The sequence below is a fragment of the Podarcis erhardii genome (genome assembly GCF_964252035.2).
Source record: "Podarcis erhardii genome assembly, chromosome: 7".
NCBI lineage: Eukaryota > Metazoa > Chordata > Lepidosauria > Squamata > Lacertidae > Podarcis > Podarcis erhardii.
The window spans coordinates 81,204,976-81,225,178 of record NC_138511.1 but is presented as its reverse complement, the minus strand read 5'-3'; the positions used below and the strand labels follow the sequence as shown (position 1 = coordinate 81,225,178).

Below are 20,203 nucleotides of genomic sequence, written 5' to 3'. Positions count from 1 at the left end.
TCTAGAATAAAATATTGTGGCCGCCCAGGGAAGCCCTGTCCTGCATAACTGATCACATGATGCAGTGTAGAATAGCAATGCCCATTAACGTGGGGGGGGGGGGCAGCCACCTCAAATATTTTATTGTGGGGGCCAAAGCCCACACAGCTCCTAGGAGTTAGCTCCTATGCCCCTACATCTCTGACAAATGTTCCCCCCAACAAATGTTGCATTTGGAAAAAACACACGATACAACACTCATTATTGGCCATATATATTTATTTTGGACATGATTCAATGACCTCATTTGAACATGAAAGTCAAATACAGCCTTTCCTTGAGGAGGAGCTTCTAGAATTCTGGAAATAAAGGCTGGGGGGCTTCAGGCTGAGACCTCCCCTGCTTCAAGCACAAGGCAGCCAATTCCCCTAAATTGTGGGTTCTTCTGGAAGTTGGATATTTGCTTTCTCTCTCTCAGCTACAGTTCATAGACAGAGTGTTTTGCTACGGAGCACCCTGCTCTAGTGGTCAGGACGCTGTAATTTCGAAACGCAATGTCTGTTCCACTGATGAAGTTACACATATATGCCGTCGTACAGCCTCGGGCAGCAGCCTTTAGCTTGGTATCCCCTGTTGGAAAGAAACACACAGGTGCTTTTTGTGGGATATGAAGCTGCTAGTCAAGTCCAACATTCCGCCAGAGGACTAACCGCCTCTATGTGGCAGGCAGTTTTGTCAGTTGGTCGGTTGGTCGGTTGCTGCAAGGAGTGTTAACTGGTAACTGCTCGGATACAGTCTTCTCATGATTCACTACTATCTAGTATATAGTTTATCTGTTATGTAACCTAAGCCTGCCTTCAGGAACAACTCTGTAAACCTGAATGAATCTGATAGTAAAATGATGGGAAGCTTTGCTTCTGCACATGACTCGGGCAAAACCGTTCTAAGCTGAGACATTTCTTCATCACCCTAGAATGTTCAGTTCACATTGAGTTCATGAAAACATTGTACTCTGACCTGTTCTTAATGCATAGTTGATCACATCTACAGAACGTGATCGTTATGTTCTTTTAAGTCTCGCTATATCAATCACTAGTAATTGTTTAAGTCTTGCTATATTAATCACTAGTTACAATTTAATAAGGAGGTTTTCATGCCTGTCTAGTTCTGTGTCCCCTTTCCCAGCCTTTAATCTATTCATGATTGTCAGAGCTGCCCAAGGTCCCAGCTCACAAAGGACCAACGCCAGTTCTTGTTATATACAAAAGTCTTTATTAAGGTTCAGTTTCGATTTCCAAGCCGCGGCACGCAGCTCTACGTCTCAACCCTAGACCGCTGAAGCTCCATCTGAATCTCCTCCCCCTAGACACCAGTTCAAGACCCTAGCCTTGCTCCACCTCTTCCTTTGCTCCTTTCTCCTCTGGGTCCGTCTGCCCGCTGGGGTGTTGCCCTTTCTGGACTCTTCTGATGCTGATTCCCCGGATTCTTCCCCCTGCTTCCGGCGTGCTTTAGGACCTGGCTCCCAATCCGAGCTCCCTGCTGTCCCGCGCGCCTGTACATTTGAACTTGGCGCGCGCGCCCACCCGGCAACCTTCCTCCTGACCGTTACACTGCTCCTGTCACTGCTTCCCCCTTCGGGGGGGCTAGCTGGATCTGACTCCCCCCCCGTTCCCTCACTCAGCGATAGGGGCGTGGTCAGTCCTGACTCATCTTCTCTCCCCACTGGAGGGGAAGCCGGCCCTGACACATGTGACTCTTCCCCCCCACTACGCTCTGGTGGGGAAGCTGGTCCCGATCTCCAGCTGCTGCTTTGGGAGTCGCCGCTGGCCCCTTGCTTCTGGTGCTTCCCTCCCGGGACCCCCCTTGCCCTGGCCATCGGTGCCCCCTTCTGGGAATCTTCCGAATCGCTGGATAAGCTCATGGAATCTCTCGGTCCACTGTCATACTCTCCTACGCTGCCCTCGGATTGTTCCCCTTCGCTCTCTGCTTCCTCTCTCCCCTGTGCCTCTGCTCCTGAACCCCTGACAATGATTAATGCTTATATGCAACCTTTGCTTTGTATTTGTGTTAACCAATCAGCAACAAGCACATATGTGGCAATGCTGTAATATTCAATAAAAGGGACTCCCCGAGACATGCTCGGGAGATGCCTCCCATATGACACTGGTCACTCGTCTGTCGTTTATTTCAACCCAACAGTAAAATAGTTTATGTTAATATGATTCAGATTCATGTTTGTTTTCTTTAAGAGGGACAGAAAGGGATTATCAACCAGGAAGGTATAATTATTGATAGGACTCAAACGAGTTAGCAACCTGCTTGTTGCTGCATAAACTCAAACAGGGGATCGTTTAAACTCTGCTAAATTATATAAACCTTCCCACACTTTTGGAATCCAAAACTCTCTCCCTCAAAAAGAAGGGCATAATACTTGCTGTCGGGGAAAAACCAGAAACGTGTGTGGGCAATCCAGTGAAGACAAAGCATTCAGGTAGGGTATAAAGTGGGGCTTGTGAGGGGTGTGGCCTAGGGAGAGGAGGTGTAGCTAAGTAGGATTCAAAGGGCCAGAGAGAGAGAGTCCTAGAGGGACACCTTTGGTCCCTAGACATGAGGGGCCCTCCCCAATTAAGATCCAAATTTTAGGATGTATTTTTATTTAACAAAATCAATATACCACGTGACTGCAGTAAAAACCACTAGGGGTTTACAAGAAATATTAACATTAGCGATACAAGCAGTTAAAACTATTAAAATATTTAAAACTCATTAGAATGAACAGCAAAAGGGAATAGAGTGTGTCCAATCTACATGTCTGGATAAAGTAAAGGTAAAGGGACCCCTGACAATCAGGTCCAGTTGTGACCGACTCTGGGGTTGCGGTGCTCATCTCGCTTTATTGGCCAAGGGAGCCGGCATACAGGTTCCAGGTCATGTGACCAGCATGACTAAGCCGCTTCTGGTGAACCACAGCAGCACACGGAAATGCCGTTTACCTTCCTGCTGGAGCGGTACCTATTTATCTACGGTACTTGCACTTTGATCTGCTTTTGAACTGCTAGGATGTCAGGAGCAGGGACCGAGCAACAGGAGCTCACCCTGTCGCAAGAATTCGGACCTCCGACCTTCTGATCGGCAAGTCTTAGGCTCTGTGGTTTAACCCACAGCGCCACTCATGTGCCACATGTCTGGATAGGCGTGTCTAAACAAAAATGTTTTAAGGAGTTGCTGGGAAAAAATGGAATAAACAGCTACAGGATTCCAGGCAGAAATTCATCAAGGTTTATCGACGATCTTGTAGTTTTCAGAACAGCACAATATGGAACACTAGTTCGATATACATCTGGCTGTCACCAGTATGTTCCTGGCAGCTGTCCACCACCATAGGGCACATCTACACTTGCTCATAGAGCAGTCTATTCTGCCTGCTGCACTTCAGGATCCAGTGAAACTCTATGGTCCAGTTCTTAGTTCAAACTAAAGCGATGGAGAACTAAGATTGTGGATTACAAACTCCCAGCTTGGTCTGGTATTTGGGGGTGACAGCAGCAGCCTGGCGCTGATTACAAGCCACCTAAGTTTTGTCAGTCACAGAGCTTGTCTTGCTCAGCAGAGTAGCATTAACCATCCTCCCTTGGTTAAGCCTAATTCCCAGAGTGGTTTAACAATCAACCCCTTTTCCAAGAAAATCATGAAATGGTAGCTCTGTGTCCTGAACGCACCTAGGGCTCATCCATTCTGCTGGATGTGTAAGTGGAAAACCAATCGGAACTGTGCTTTCTAGGCATGGAACAAGTGGAAGTGCAGGGAGGATCCACAGTTTCCAAAGCTATGACTCTCTCTGGGAGCACCACAAGTTCTCCAGACTCTGAGGGAGGGTGGATGAGTGGGAAGAAAAAGAGATGTCCTGCAACTCTTCTCCTGCCTCTTTCTCCTGCTTTGTATTTGGCTTCCTGGTCTCCCCCTCCTGACTCCCCTCTTCCACCACCACCAGGAGCTGCCTCACAGGTGGCACAGAAGCCCACAAATCACTAGCCCCTCCTCTGGATGCTCCTCCACCCGCCTCCTCTGCTCACCCATCCCTGCTCCTTGGGCTCTTGACTATCCCAGACACACTGTGAGGGGAGCAGCATCTCCTAATAACTTTCAGACCCTTGCCAGCATGTTTTTTTTGGGAAGCCTGACTGTTCAAGGTGGCGTGATACTGCTTTAAATGCCCTAGCTGCACTCACCGGATGCAGAGACTCACCAAGACTGATGCTACCCGCATAGTAGAAGCAGCGGTCCTCGTTATTTCTGCAGCTGACAGTTTTCTTGGACTGGCACTGATCGCTTGTGAAGGAGTAGCAACTTGGGCACTTCAGCCCATTGAGCTCCCTCTGCTCAGGCTTAGGCACTGCAAAGCAATCACCACACCACCCCAACCTTGCAGTTAGTTTGCAGCTTCCAACCACATCTGGCTGTATGTGTGGGGTGGGAATTGTGCTCCCCCTTCCAAGAGCTCCCAGCACTACTCCAAGTATAGTGCTCCTGCCTTGCTCCATTCATCCAGGGCTACACTAAGGCATGGTGCAAGAGATTTCTGACTGGGGCCACATTCACAGCATACATTTCAAGCACAAGGATACTGTTTTAAGCAATTGGGCTTAGCACTGAGCACCATTGGAGGGCATTCTGAGAGACTAAATGGTAGCCACAGAAACACACAAGATGGTGATGAAATACTACAAAATGGTCCTCTTTCTTAGAGAGGGGAAGAAAAAGAAAACTCTGAGTAGTTTCCTCCTTAAAAAATCTCTTCTGGAAAAAGATGTGCTTAGGAAAAAATGGTATATAATAATAATAATAATAATAATAATAATAATAATAATAATAATAATAATAATTTATTTATACCCTGCCCTCCCCGTCCAGAGCTGGGCTTGGTGCGGCTAGCACCAATAAAATTACAATATAAAGTAAAAGAGAAAGAAAAAGACAGCTAGTTAAAATACAGGTTAAACCGGTAAGATCCCTCTGTGGACCTTACCTACAGAAGCACAGGCAGTTAAGAAAAAGAATATGGATGGGGAATGGGACACATACCGATTATTAGTAGAAGGACAACAGGATGAACCTATACTGAATAAATATGAAGAAATTAAAAGGCACCTAACAGACTGGCTGCAATATTTTAAATTCATCAAAGATTGACCATTGATAAAAAAGCAGGACTTGCAAAAGAAACATCAAAATTTGAAAAAGAATTGATACAAAGTAAGGGAAAATATATCTCACGTGTATACCACCTCCGATTGGAATGGGAGGTAAAGGAAGAACAGGTGAAAGCTGTAATGGTGAGATGGGCGCAAGATTTGGGTTATAATATTTACATGGAACAATGGGAAAAATTATGGTGGGAAGACATAAAATTCATGGCCTGCTACCCTCACCGGTTCTGGAAAGCTCCTATAGAAGGGTCCTGTACGCACAGAGACTTTGCACCTGCCCATTAGGGGAAATAGGAAGCCTCGAACATATATTTTTTAGATGTCCTTTTTATGTTGAGATTTGTAGAGACACCATCAATCCTTTGCTGAAGAGGCTCGCCGATCTTTCAGACAAGTCTAAACTTAATTCTCTCCTCTTAGGCAAAGATCATAAGATGACCTGGCTGGTAGCTAGATTCTGCACCCAGATTTGTAGGCACAGATCATCCTCTAGAATAAAATAGCTTACTAGGGAAATGCTGAAGTTGCCCTTTGAGGTGCCTCAGGGTTAATTTTTTATGGTAGCCCAAATCTCAGTTGTACGGTTGTATGTATATATCTTAATTTTAACTCATGAGCTGCAATCTGCTCCAATTGTATATTTTATCTTTATGAACCCTGTTTTTATTGTGTTATGTTATGTGAGCTGGTCTTTGACCGTAATAAATTATCTATCTATCAGTAGGTTAGGGAATTCCAAGGCCCAGCTGGCCACCACATCCAACAGGCCTGACAGGGTGGCTGCTGCTGCACTAGGTGGTCAGTACACCAGCCAGACAGCCAAACTCTCCTTGGTGCCCCACACTAGGCCAACACGTTCAGTACTGGAGACTGATGGTGATAATAAGAACTATTTTGTGGGGGTTGATTGCTAAACCGTAGCTCTGTGAGGGGAATAGGGGGTTTCCTATCAACTCTCAGCACCCTTAACAAACTACCACTCCCATAATTCTTTGTTATAGTGCTGTAAATAACAGTATACACCAGGGTGGGGGGATTGCTAAAGAGAAGTACGTAGTGCTGTGTGTGAGGTAATTCCCCCCCCCCTTTGACACTCGTTTCCACCCTCCAAGGTGTGCTCTACTGTGTTGGTGGCAGCAGCAGCAGCAGAAGGTAAAGCATTCCTTGGAAGTTGCCTCTATTGACCCTGTGGATCCTGCTCCCTGAGGAGGTCATCTCACCTTGCCTAATAATAATAATAATAAATAATAATAATAATAATAATAATAATAATAATAATAATAATATTTATACCCCGCCCATCCGGCCGCGTTTCCCCAGCCACTTTGGGCGGCTTCCAACAAAATATTAAAATGCAACAATCTGTTAAACATTAAAAGCTTCCCTAAACAGAGCTGCCTTCATATGTCTTCTAAAAGTCTGGTAGTTGTTTTTCTCTTTGACATCTGGTGGGAGGGCGTTCCACAGGGCGGGTGCCACTACCGAGAAGGCCCTCTGCCTGGTTCCCTGTAACTTGGCTGCTCACAGCAAGGGACCCACCAGAAGGCCCTCGGCACTGGATTTCAGTGTCCGGGCAGAATGATGGGGGTGGAGACGCTCCTTCAGGTATACTGGACCGAAGCCGTCATGGGTGGGCTGGCTCTGCACCCGGACTAACTGCTTGCTTTCCCCTTCCTCCATAGGGCTAATAGCGGCTTAGGACAACATCTTCAAATAGGGAAAATGGAACAAGAGGTGAGGGAAGGATTTGTGTAGGTGGCTCAGGAGCCCATGGTATCTAATATAGTTTTATTAGCATTTGCTTTAGGAGGATGCAAACCTGAAATGGGAAAGGAGTCTGTCCTGCTAAAAATAGTTCTAAAAATGCATCAAAGAAAGAGGAGGAGTCTAGGTTTTGGAGGAAGGGTTAGAGCTCTGGGAAGCCAATGAGACAGTGTGGTGTAGTGGTTAGACGGTTGGACTAGAATCTGGGAAACCAGGGTTTAAATTCATGCTCAAGCCATGACGCTTGCTGGGTGACCTTATGCCAGCTACCATCTCTCAGCCTGACCTGTTTCACAGGGTTTTTTGAGTTTAAAATGTTGAGTTCTTTGGAGAAATGGGTAAATATCAGAAGCTGCTGCAGGAGAGGGACTGTGAATAATATCAGGAGAGGGGTGTTTCTTAGACTAAGTTAAAACTGTCAAGCTCCCTGGTTATTTTTGCTAACAGGTGCTGCATACTGTTCAAGTGTTTGTGCTATATTTATAGTATTTAAACATGGGTTTGGGTTTTTTATATTTCCTAATTTTTACTATGTTATTATGTAATGCAGATATCCTCTTAGAATGCAGAGATCCCTTGGCAAAGGCTGGAGCCCACGTTGCGGATTTTTGTAGAAGGCCTGGCCAATCCAGAGGCATCATAGTGCCTCACCAGTCACACCTGAGGAGGCCTCAATATGTAGTTCAGCCCAGCCTAACTTCAAGCTTTGGCGTTCTCAGTTCAAATCCCAACCTGAGCTTCTGTCTTCAGTTTGAAAAGGACTGGAGGCAGGAGGGAGGGAGGCAGACTATGCCGAGAAGCCTGCCCTTCACGTCCATGGTGTCCCCACCTCTCTTCCTCTCCCCAAGGGGAAGGTGAGTGGCCCCTGCCCTGCCTGGAAATGGCTCCTGTCAGGGCTGGGTGGCAGTGATGTTGGTGGGGTCTGGGGAGGGGTCTTCCCAGCAGGGAGAGGGAAGCGAATGCACCTGGGGCAACCAGCCCACTTGAACCCCCCACTGCTGCTGCTACTTACGTTCAAGAGTTTCACTGTTGCACATATCTGTGTTGCAGCAGTAGGTCTTGATCAACATGTACATAGCTGATGTTACGGTGGCACTGGAATAGCCTGTGATGCAATACAGTGCATAGATACAGGACTTGAAAACAAATTTCCTCCCAAAAATACCTATAGAAGAAAGAATTGGAAGGAAATAACTACATCTGGAGATATGGCTCGCCCACACAAGAGAAAATATTCCACAGGGGCAGCCTCCAATGAGAGCATTGAAGGCTGCTGCCACCTTTGCAGCTGTGGTTTATTTCTTGGAGGGCAGATCTTCCACCTCCTCGGCAGCCCCTCCAAATGCCGCCTCTGTAATGGCCTCTTGGCAATCAGGAGGTGCTTCTGGTCTCCTCCCAGCCTTGTTGCCAACGTACATCTTATTTCCACATAATTCCAGTGTAGATCCCCATTCCCACCTCCTTGTTCCTAATGTAGATCTTCAGTTCCCCCTTCTTCCCTGCCTGGCCGGTGGGCAGCATTACATTGTTCGCCTGAGGTGTCACAATATATTGGGCTGGCCCGGCCTGGAGTGGAAAGAGAGACCTCCAGTTTTATCTATTTGTTGAATGTGAGGCAGGGATGGAGAACTTTTGAAAAGTCCTCATGAAAATTCACCAGCATAGAATGCTGTTTCTATTCCAGTTGATACCGGTGATAGGCAAGACAGGACACCTCAAGGAATGGCAAAAGGGTATTTCTAGATTGCGTGGACAGGCGGAGTCCCCAGATCCCACGCGGCCCCCCCCGTCATGTGGAATAACGACTCAAGACAACGTACTATGGGATTAAATTGGCCACAACTTTATTAAATTTCAAATGTGGGTAGACCTTGGCTCAGGCATTGGGCGTTCTCCCTCCCCAGTCGCCAGCCGGGGACCTAGGGAGCATCAGGGTTATCCAGTGTGTGTGTGGGGGATGGGCCGGCTCTGGAGAACATATGTTCAAGCAGAGATAGGCCGCCCCCGTTACGCTGCCGCCGCCGCAGGGGAGAGCAATGATGACCTTTCGGCATATGGTCAAAGCCTCCCTTCAGAAGCCCCTTTAACGGGGAACCCTGGTATTGCCGCCACAAAGAGGAAGATGGACTAAAGTATTCCGCCCAAGGCCTGATACTGCCAAAGTTGTGACGTTTTGCTACGGGAAAGGCGAAACCTGCCAATGCAGGGAAATTCCTTTCCGGCCCTTTAACAGTGACCTTAACGTAGCAGCACCCGCATACCTGTGAAGAAAAGCTAACCTGCAAAACCTGTGAAGAAAAATTAACCTGCAAAATAAGACATTAACTGAGGGTGGGCAGGGCGGGAGAAGCTCTGGAGCCAAGTGAGGATTCCCAGGTAAGATCCTCCCTCTATTGTGTGGGCAGGTAATCCCTCCCCTACCTGGCCTGGTCTCCTTGGCAACGCTTCCCCCAGGTGGGATTGGACAATTGACTGAGGTAGGCGGAGACCTCTAGGTATCCCACCTGAGGGAGGCAAAGCCAAGCCTATGCTGTTGGAGCCACTTCAGATCTAGGGGTTGCGCGCGTCCACGCAAAGGGCGCCCCCCGTTTTAAGCGGGGAGTGGTCATTCATCTGGCAGGGGAACAGACCTAGAATAAAATATAAATTACATGACTGGACAACTGGATTGCAAAAATGGGAGAAGTGTGGATGTGGAAGGAAGGCTTTGTTTGGCTTTGCATATTGTTTTGGAAAGAGCCAAGTAGGTAAGCTCACCTTTAAATGTGAACTGACTTGAATTTCCTTCTGTTTCCTACATGCAATACAGGATCTAGAACACTGCTTTATGAAAAGCCACATCCTGTGGTTTATTACTAAGATATGGCCTTAGAAAGTGAGTCTGGGAATTCAAGTTTTGGTGGTTAAAAAGGCTGAAAGTTCTTCTCACTTACCCATTTTGGCATCTCCAATGCCAGATACGCAGAACCGATTTATGGCCGTATTACACTCCTGAATGGTGGCATTTTTGCAGTCTTTTCCTTGACTCAGACATAACTCACATGTCAGAGAGGCCGCTACAGACATGGGGAGATGGGTTTACAAAACCTTAGCACCATCCACATATGGGAAATGGGTACATTAAGGTACATCAACATGACAGTTCCTCCTGAAGGCCACCAACTTGGATGGCGTAAGAAAAGGTATAGATAAATTCAAGAGGGTTAATAAGTCTGTTGCTGGCTTCCAGCCTCAAGAGATATTGTCAGGAAACTGCCATCAGAGCCAAGGGCGGTGGTGAGGCTCCCTAATGATGCTGGAGAGGGAACCAGCAAAGAGAGACAGGAAGCTTCCGTTGGGGAAGGAAATAGACGTGACGCCAGGGTGAAAGGGGAGTCTGAGGGAGCTGCGGAGAGAAGGCTCCAGGACTCTTCCAGTGAAGCCAGCGGGGAGAGTACGGGACCTCCTCTGAGGACGTCCACTCTGCGCGTCGATTGGGTGTGAAAGAACTTCTATGTTGGAAGAAATTCAGGAAACGCCCACTGATGGATTCTGCCAGTGATTGAGACAGTCACGATGTGCTGACTGTCCAGCCTGGGGAAAGTTTTAACCAAACTACTCAGCTCGGAGCAGTTTGTGCCTTACGCACAAGCAACCCCATACCCCATTACAGATATTTTCTCTCTCGAACACTGTAGGCACTATTAGATCCTGCTTGCAAACTTCCCATAGGCATCTGGTTCACCATGGTGACAACAAGATAGTGGACCAAACGGGCCATTTTTCACTTATGCAGTGCTGTATATATATATTTCCTCTGTAGATCTTAAGCTGTGTGTGAATGGGGGCTGAGTCTTGGAGAGACCAGAGAGTGGCTCCTGCAGTCTGAGAGAGAGGACCTGTAGGGCAGGTGTGAGGAAACCTTTGACACTCCACAAGTAGCTGAACTACAACTCCCATCAGCTCCAGAAAGCATGACCAATGGCTCTGGATGATGGGCACTGGAGTTTGTCAAAGATGCTCCACATGTGCACTAGCAGAACTTAAAAAGGAAAGGTATATTTATTTGAGAAGTGGTGAATAGATAAAACCTCATGGAGGAGGTGAGGGGGGGGGCTAAGCTTTAATATGTGAGTACCTGAAGGATGAGTTTTAACATATTACCTATTGAATTGAAAATGAATTATGGGCAAGCAGCTCAGTGGAACTGGAATAACTAGCTTTCACCTTTTCCCTTGCCCACCGAAGAAAATCAACCAGCATGACCAAGGCATTTTCAGTCCCATGATATGGCCTGAATCCTGATTGGAAGGGATCCAAATGGTCCACATCCTCCAGGCATGCTGGGCGATAGTTGGCCATACTGGCTGGGTCTAAAGATGTTTTTTTAAGAAGTGGTTTAATGACCATCTCATTCAGTGGGTCTGGGAATGCTCCCTCACAGAGGAAAGCATTCACCACCCCACAGAGCCCATCGCCCAGCCCTTCCCGGCTTGCTTTTATTAGCCAGGATGGACAAGGATCAAGGAGACAGGTGGTTGGTTTCACTTGTCCAAGCAACCTGTCCACATCCTCAGAGGTAACAGATTGGAATTGATTCCATGCAACTCGACTAGACAAGACTCTAGTACTCTCCCCCCCAACCCTGCTCCCACAGTGGAGTCTACCTCCTTCCGAATCTGAGCAACTTTATCTGCAAAATACTTTATTGTTGTAGGAGATCTTGGGCTCTTTACAAGGCCCTTGTGGCAAAGATGGTTCCGTTAAACTGCAAACCACCTGAAAGAGTCTCCTGTTGCAATTTTCTGCAGATGCAATAGAGGCAGTGAAGTAAATCTTTTTTGATGTTGCTATCGCCACTTGGTAGGCTCGACATTGAGATCTAACGTATGTAAGGCTGATGATAGTCAGTCATTAACTCATTAAGAAGGCCATTAAGAGAAACTCTTTGGGCCAGATAGAAAATGGGGAAAACACCTACCTGAGGTGAGTAGCAGAGACAAAAGGACAAAGTTTCAGAGGAAGTTGCAGAATCTGAGTGGGCAATGAGGTAAACAAACAGAAAAAAGTGCAAGAAACATATTCTTTGTTGTAGATGAAAGCTAGGATTCTGGTTTATCCAAGAGTGGACAACTGCCTCCCTTACTCTGGGAGTATCCCTGGACTTTGGGATACTAAACCTCTCAGTATGTATTTGGTTAAATAAAAACAAATATAAATATTGGGAACAAAAACAATCTATGATTGAGGATCCCTTGTAGCTTGACCATATGGTTTATTCCTCTACTTTTCAAAGGAGCCACAAGTTCTGGTTCCTTCCTTCTCCTGCTTTAATGGCTGACCCCCCCCCCCGCTTAATTCCTTCTTGGAAACATGACGAACAGCACAGGAGCTGTGGTTCTGCTCACCTGGAGGAAGCAGGGTGAAGAGGAGACAGGAGATCAGGAGTGTCTTCATCACTCTAGAGAGCTGAAGAGCCAGGAAGGAGTTTGAGAACAGCACTGGGCCAAACAAGGAACTGATGCATGAAGAGGCTTCGTTGGAGGAATTTACAGATGATGTCAAGGAGCACCTTGCCAGCACCCAGGAACAACGGATTCGGGACAGTGTCATAAATTGCTAGAATTCTAATTGTGCTATACCGTAATGTAAAGCACAGTGCTGAAAACAAATTAAATATCTTCCCCCTTCCAAGTTCCCCAAGGACACGTCCCTCCTAATCTGTGCCAGCCTCAATTTCACGTCCCTACTAATCTAGATTCTATTATCTGAGACACAGAGAGAGAGAGATAGCTTGTGCTTTTGTAATTTAAGAAAATCTTCAATAAAAATTGAAAAACAGCTGCAGAGCCAAGGTTGGGAAACACTGGCCTAGATGACCAAAGCTTCTCATTCCAGATATAGGAACTCTTTAAAGTCTGCTCTGATTTTCATCATCCTGAGGAGATGCAAAAACCTCATCAAACCTGGCAAGCTCATCAACATTTTGGCACCTGCGAAACATTGGTAGAGTTAAAACAACACCCACCCACCCCCTATTAAAACCATGCCAATGATTGCAATAAAAACATTGTGGCACCAGTTCTTCATTTAAAGTAGTCCGTTCCCAAAAGCCCATTGGAACAAATTACATGCTTTATTATCCCTTATTACATCTATACATCAGCTGTTTTGCTGTCTTGAGAAGTCCGGAGGAAAAGAGAAACCTGGGGGGTAGCGTTGGAAGCAAAGTTTGAGAATACGACTGTGGGACGATCACAGAATCACAGATTTGGAAAGGACCTCTGAGGGGCATCTAGGCCAACCCCCTGCAACTGAGGTACCTCAACTCAAGCAGCCTCAACTTCAAAGAACATAAGGCTTCCCTGCTCCAATTTGACTTCTGCAGTTCCTGGCCATCAGGGACATGCTCTTGTTAACGTTCAACTGCCCAGCTCTGCGCCAGCTCCTCCACCGCTCCAGTTGGCCGAGGGGATCAAAATCATTTCACCCCTCCGCATCTTGCCCAGCAGAGAAACCGTGCACCTTGCGCCCCCTCCTGGACAATGGCGTGCCACCCGTCCGTGACTCCTGAGCCTTCCCCGATCTCCTGCCCCCGTCCCCTTTGTTTTGAGAGTTTGACAGGGTGCGAAAGAAGAGCTTTGCACCTTGCCCAGCAGAGACACCTTGCGCCACTCCTGGGCAACAGCCGCCCGCCCACGATCTCTCAAAACGAACGGGGGAGGAGACAGGAAATTGGGGGAGGCTCAGGAATCATGGGTGGGTGGTGCGCTGTTGCCCTTATGTGGCACCTCAAGCACTGAGATCCTTTAATTGGGGCAATTCTTGTAGCTCCCTGCACCTCTGAGGTTTAGTCAGCCTTTGATTCATAGGAAGCCGTTAGTGCAACAGGACAGAGAAAAGTTGTTATTCCTTTCTCGTAACACTAGAAGTTTTGGGCAGCCAATGACAGTGAATGTTGGAAGATTTGAGAAAGATGGAAGAAAGTGCTGCTTGAAATAGCACATAGTTAAACTCTGGAATTTGCTCACAGGAAGTAACAATGGGCAGCAACATGGATGTGTTTGGTTGAGGATTAGAAGAAAATAATGGAGGATAAGGCTATCAATGGCTACTAACCAAGCTGGCCATGTTCTTCCTCAAGTGTTAGAGACAGTATTCCTTTGAATGTCAGTTGCTGGGAAACACAAGGGGTTAGAGTAGTGTTGCTGTCCAGTCCTGCTTTGAGGCTTTGCACAGGCACCTGGTTGGCCATTGCGACAACAGGTTTCTGGAACAGCTGGCCTGGTTTGTCAGCTTCGCCTTTGAGCCAGTGCCACTGACTGGGCTCAACCACTTCAGCCCCAACTGGGCCAGGCGAGCTGGGGTAGCACTTCCAGAGACCTTCTCTTCAGGTACAGGTCTAAGCGCTGTGGACTCATAACTCAGAGCTGTGAGCACCGAACTCACTTCCAGAAGACAGCCGTGCACAGCAGAGCATACATCACTCAGACGACAGCGCTGAAGAATATCTTCTTTTATTCACTAACAGCTACTGTACTATACAAACTATATACAAATGGAGACGCTGGACTGCACTGAGTGTTACAGCTGCTTTCTGCAGTGACCTTATCTACACAGAGATAACAGAGATAAAATCCCCCCCCCTCTCTGGAAGAGCAGCAGATTCTTGCAATGGGAGGGGTGAAATATCCTCATGGTTCAGCAGGCTGATGTAAGCTCTAGTCAGTTGAAGCTTGTGGGAAATATAACATTTGCCCAAATCTTGATTGCTCACCCAGTGTACCCAATGAAGGTGAGTGGATTCACAATGTACTTGCTGAAGAAACATGGTTTCACAATTTCTTTCTAAAATCACCAAGCTGTTCTTTTGGCTGAGTCAGAGAAGCCAAAGGAGAGATAAAATTGGGAAAGTATGGAGGTCTTTAGTAATCTGTACCAGGAGTGGGGAACCTCTGACCTGGGGGCCAAATGCAGCCACTGACTGCCTCTCCACAGGGCCCAGGAGAGGGGGGTGCAGGTGGTACATCGTTCCTCTGCTTCGAGAACACTGTCCAACCATCTCGTCCTCTGTCGCCCCCTTCTCCTTGTGCCCTCAATCTTTCCCATAATCAGGGTCTTTTCCAGGGAGTCTTCCCTTCTCATGAGGTGGCCAAAGTATTGGAGCCTCAGCTTCACGATCTGTCCTTCCAGTGAGCACTCAGGGCTGATTTCCTTCAGAATGGATAGGTTTGATCTTCTTGCAGTCCATGGGACTCTCAAGAGTCTCCTCCAGCACCATAATTCAAAAGCATCAATTCTTCGGCGATCAGCCTTCTTTATGGTCCAGCTCTCACTTCCATACATCACTACTGGGAAAACCATAGCTTTAACTATACGGACCTTTGTTGGCAAGGTGATGTCTCTGCTATTTAAGATGCTGTCTTTGGTTTGTCATTGCTTTTCTCCCAAGAAGCAGGCGTCTTTTAATTCCGTGGCTGCTGTCACCATCTGTAGTGATCATGGAGCCCAAGAAAGTAAAATCTCTCACTGCCTCCATTTCTTCCCCTTGTGTTTGCCAGGAGGTGATGGACCCAGTGGCCATGATCTTCATTTTTTTGATGTTGAGCTTCAGACCATATTTTGCTCTCTCCTCTTTCATCGTCATTAAAAGGTTCTTTAATTCCTCCTCACTTTCTGCCATCAAGGTTGTGTCATCTGCATAACTGAGGTTGTTGATATTTCTTCTGGCAATCTATTATCCAGAAAGATGATATTCAATAAATACATCCACGGTAAAGACTTTTTCAGCTGCAAGGGGATGCACTCTGCTGAATTCACAAACATGAGGAAGGAAGGATAATAACTAATCAATACATCCTCTCCTAGCATCAATGCACATCTTTACTTGAAGCGCAGCAAGTGATGGCATGATGTGATGTTGATGTCATGGCATCACTTTGTGTGTGTGTGTGTGTGTGTGTGTGTGGTGGGCACCCACAATCTGGGGCCCAAGTTGATGCCTCTGGTTACAGGTGTCTTCCCCTCCTGCTGCAACAGGCTCTTCCCCTTTGTCCTCCCACTGAAAAACCTCCAGGACGGGCATAAAAAGGACGGAGGAAAGATTAGCTGCTCAGAGTCTCAGTCTTGGAAAAACCCCTGGAGAGGAGGAGATATAGGCACATATGGGGTGTCGGGGACTTTTCATCTTGGCAGTTGATTTCATAGAGGAAGACCCACAGGGAATGATCTGCTTTGCTCATTAGGCCTGACACTCTGTGAAAATTGTGTTTTTCCTAAGAAAGAGTTTGAAAACTACAATTTACTGACTCTGAAACAGACACATGTGGCAGTGGATGTGGATTGTGAGATATTTTTCTCTGTAGCTTATATGCATGCAGTGGAAAGCAAGGAATGCAAGAGTCAAGGCAGATGTTCCTTCCTTGTGGAGCCTTTGCAGAAGAAAATATGCTGTACTCGTTGACTGATTCTTAAAGAAATTACTGAAGTATTAGCTTACAAATCTGGAGCTTGTAGGATTTTCTTTTCTTATATTACCCCTTTGGCCAAAAATATGTTAGAATGCATCATTTTGATAAAGATTGGCAGGTTTTTTTTAAGCAGATGTAGCTATTTCTTTCCAATTGTTTCTCGCAGTTGCTTCTAGAAAATCCAAGCTTGAAATAGGATGCTCTACAAATTGACCCTAAGCAAATTATAAAAGTTTCCCATGCACCACACCTTTGGGTGCCCTGCCTACCGCATTGCCTCCAACCGAGGTGCCAATTTTTGCTAACAGAGCAGTCTTTTTTGCCAGCTGAGAGAGCAGAAAAAAACTTTTAATGTAGGCAATGACAGCAGCGAGAATACTATTGGCCTGGAGATGGAAAGAGGATAAAGTTCCAACCAAAGAAGATTGGATGATGAGGATGAACTATGCCGAAATGGCAAAAGTGACTGGGAGAATGAGAGACCAGTACGAGAAGAAGTTTGAGAGAGAATGGGAAAAATTTATAAAGTATTTAAGAGAACAACTAAAAACTTTGGCAGGATTAGAGTAATACTTGTAAAGTACAAAATATATTGGAAAAGTTAATAATAGATATAATAAACTGGAAAAAATAAAGATAAGCTCAAATAAAAGATAGATCTGGAAGCCAGAGAGGGGTGGGGGGAAGTCAAGGGATTCTGGGAATCCAAATGTGAAGGTGAATGATATGTTTAAATTGAAATGTGTTATGAAAAATTGAATAAAAAAATTCAAAAGAAAAAAGGAAATGGTAGCTCTGTGTCCTGAACACAGCCAGGTGTCGTGCAAACCACTGCACCGCTTTCCCTCATGAAAAATCCTGTGGTTTAGTGCTGAATTGGAACAATCAGCAATCAGGTTTTTCTGCAGATTTCCTGGAAGGAAAGCAGTCGGCACTGGCGGAGGAAGAGGCATGAGGGGGGAGCGCACTGCTCCCAGCAGCGTGAACCCGGCGGTGCGCCATCGTGGCTGCCCCCCTGCACACGCTGGGTGCCACACCCCCAGGATGTGCCCCTACGGGCGGTGCGCCATACCTCCGGGATGCGACCAGCCCCGCCCCTGCCTGCTCTCTACCCCCCCCGGTGCCAGAGCATGAAGCTCCACCACTGGCAAGGCAAAAACCAATCAGACCTGTGCCTGGAAAGGATGGTGCAAGTGGACAACCACCTGGAACTGTGCTTTCCAGGCATGGGACAAATGGAAGTGGAGGGGGGGATCCAGAGGTTTCCAAAGATATGACTGCCTGTGGGCGCACCACAAGCTCTCCAAACTATCTGAAGAAGTGTACATGCACACGAAAGCTCATACCCCTTGAGGACTTCCAGTCGGCGCCAGCGATTAATGGTGGACTTTTCCCGGAGCTCCGGGAGAAGCCTGCTCCGCGGGTTCGGGTCCTGCCGCTACGGCGAAGCGGGGATCCTTAAAAATTACAGGTGGAGAAGCCTGTAAGCAAGGAGGCTCGGCGGGTACCATTACGACCCCTCCGAACTGCGAAAGAGCCTTTTTAAAGGCTACGGAACGGTGTCGGGGGGAGCGCGGTGCTGAGAGCCGCTACCCAGCCTGTGGAGTGAAGCCACGTCGCCATTATCGGAGAGCGCTGATTTCTTCCTGCAAATTGACTCTACTCGTGAGTAGGATCAAAAGCTTAAATTGGATTTTAAAGAGTAAAGATTTAAAGACTTAAATTGGATTTTAAAGTTTAAAAGATTGGCCACCACGGGAAAGGCACAAAAGGGAAGTCTGCCTTACCGCATTGTAGAGACAAGAAAGCAAAGAGACTTTTAAGCTGAAACCTTTGAGGACTATATTTGAATAACAAACCCATTGCCTAAAAGCAAAATACCCCCTCACTTAGCGGGCAGGAGCGGTGAGGGAGAACTGTCACTGAAACTATTTAACCTGCATGAAAGGGAAGAATTGAACTTTATCCACTGTCTTTGTTATCCTGGGGACGGACTGCTTTCTAAGAAAGGGAAAACTCTGAACGGTTAAGAAAGTGAGCCTGGAAAATAACTGGGAAAGATACATTGTTGAGGACTTTACCTGGATTGTTACATATTTGTAACTACTTAAGAAAAAAGTGCTGGAACTGGGGATTTTTCCTCTTTTAAAAGAGATGGGGGGGGGACTCTGAAACAATATATCAGCTGCAAGAACTGTGAACTGTAAATGTAAGCTGTGAATTCCCCCCCCAGAGGAGACTTTGTTACATTGTGAGAAATAACTAAGCAACTAGAAGCTGAGCCACTGGAAATTTACTAGCAAAAACAAATCCAGGAGTGTGGGACTGACCTTGGCCTGGCTGATAGTGGCATGGCAGATGGCAAAGGAAAGATAGATCAGGCACAGGAGAAAAACCTCAGATCCGGCAAAACTTACAGTACTACACAGCCAAGAAGGGCCTCAGTCGTAGGAGCAGCTGCGGCCTCGCAAATAAAACCTAAAGCTATGTCTGCAGAAGATGCTTTGGCAAAAGCTCTTGGGAAAATAAACAAATCTCTGGAACTTTTAACGAAACAAGGGACTGATAAAAGCAAACAAGTAGCTGAGATCTCAAAAAAACTAGACTTGAATACTTCCAGTTTAAAAGAATTGGGAACTCAAGTTACTGCTAATGCTCAGAATATTGGAAGGCTTCTAGAGGAATCAGCCACTACACAAAAGATTGCTGAGGAGGCAAGGGAGATCGCAACCGAAACGCAGGGAAAAATACCACCAGTTGTAAAGAAACTGGCGGACCATGATTTATCCTTTGCTATGATAGATCTTCAAAGGAGGGATCGTAACTTAAGATTAAGATCCGTCCCAGAAAGCGAACAGGACAATTTGGTGGACTTTATTACAAAAGAATTTTATGACTTTTGGCAAGAAGGCCTGCAGGGGGAGGAGCTCAAGATTATGAGTGCATTCAGACTTGGAATAAGACAGAAAAAGAACAAACCAAGAGACTGTTTGATTACTTTGGGATCAAAGGAAGAAAGAGATAAAATTTTAAATTTGCATTATCAAAATACACTGCAAATTGAGGATTCTTACGTGGAGATTTTCAAAGATATCCCAAAGGCCATTTTGGATGCAAGAGAGGACTACAAAGAACTGGTTGTACTACTGAAAAAAAGCAGAATTTTCTTCAGGTGGGAATTCCCCCAAGGCTTATCTTTCAAATACAGAGGAAAGAAAGTCAGAATAAAGACACCGAGTGACAAAGATAAATTCTTGAGAGATTACAGAGAAGACTTAGTGAAGGAAGCAGAACTTGGAGAAGAGCCAACAACATCAGGAAAAGGATTACTGGACTTGGCAAATTTATCGTTTGGATTACAGCCATCAACAGACGAAGAGCAACAATTGGGAGCAGTAGGAGGAGTAAGTAAATAACCCCATCATGGCTTTGAGACTACTGAGTTGGAACTGTAATGGCCTGAATATTCCTCGGAAGAGGAAGAACGTATTTCATATTTTACAGAAACAACAATTGGACTTGATTTGCCTGCAAGAGACACATGTGACAAGAGTACATAGAAAACTACTTATCAATAAAAAATTAGGACATGAATTTATCTCATCAGACAGAGTGAAAAAAAGAGGAGTGGTTATATATGCAAAGGATAGATTGATGCCGAAACAAATATTTAAAGATGAACAAGGAAGATACCTGGCAATTGAAATTCAGGTACAAGGTCAGAAATTCTTGATTTTAGGAATCTATGCACCAAATGAAGGCAAATCGGAATTCTTTAAAAAGCTGCATGAGATTCTGTTGGAT

General features: G+C 46.2%; 1 protein-coding gene across 1 annotated transcript; it reads right to left on the bottom strand.

Moving 5' to 3' along the window:
• Positions 1-242: 242 nt before the first annotated feature.
• LOC309346152 (phospholipase A2 inhibitor and Ly6/PLAUR domain-containing protein-like) lies at positions 243-8,033 on the bottom strand. The gene is made up of 3 exons (XM_081869880.1): positions 7,963-8,033; positions 4,226-4,372; positions 243-609 (listed from the first exon to the last, which is right to left on the bottom strand). The coding sequence occupies exons 1-3, from the start codon at positions 8,024-8,026 to the stop codon at positions 458-460; spliced, it is 363 nt and encodes a 120-aa protein (XP_081726006.1). The 5' UTR covers positions 8,027-8,033; the 3' UTR covers positions 243-457.
• Between the last annotated feature and the right edge of the window lie 12,170 nt (positions 8,034-20,203).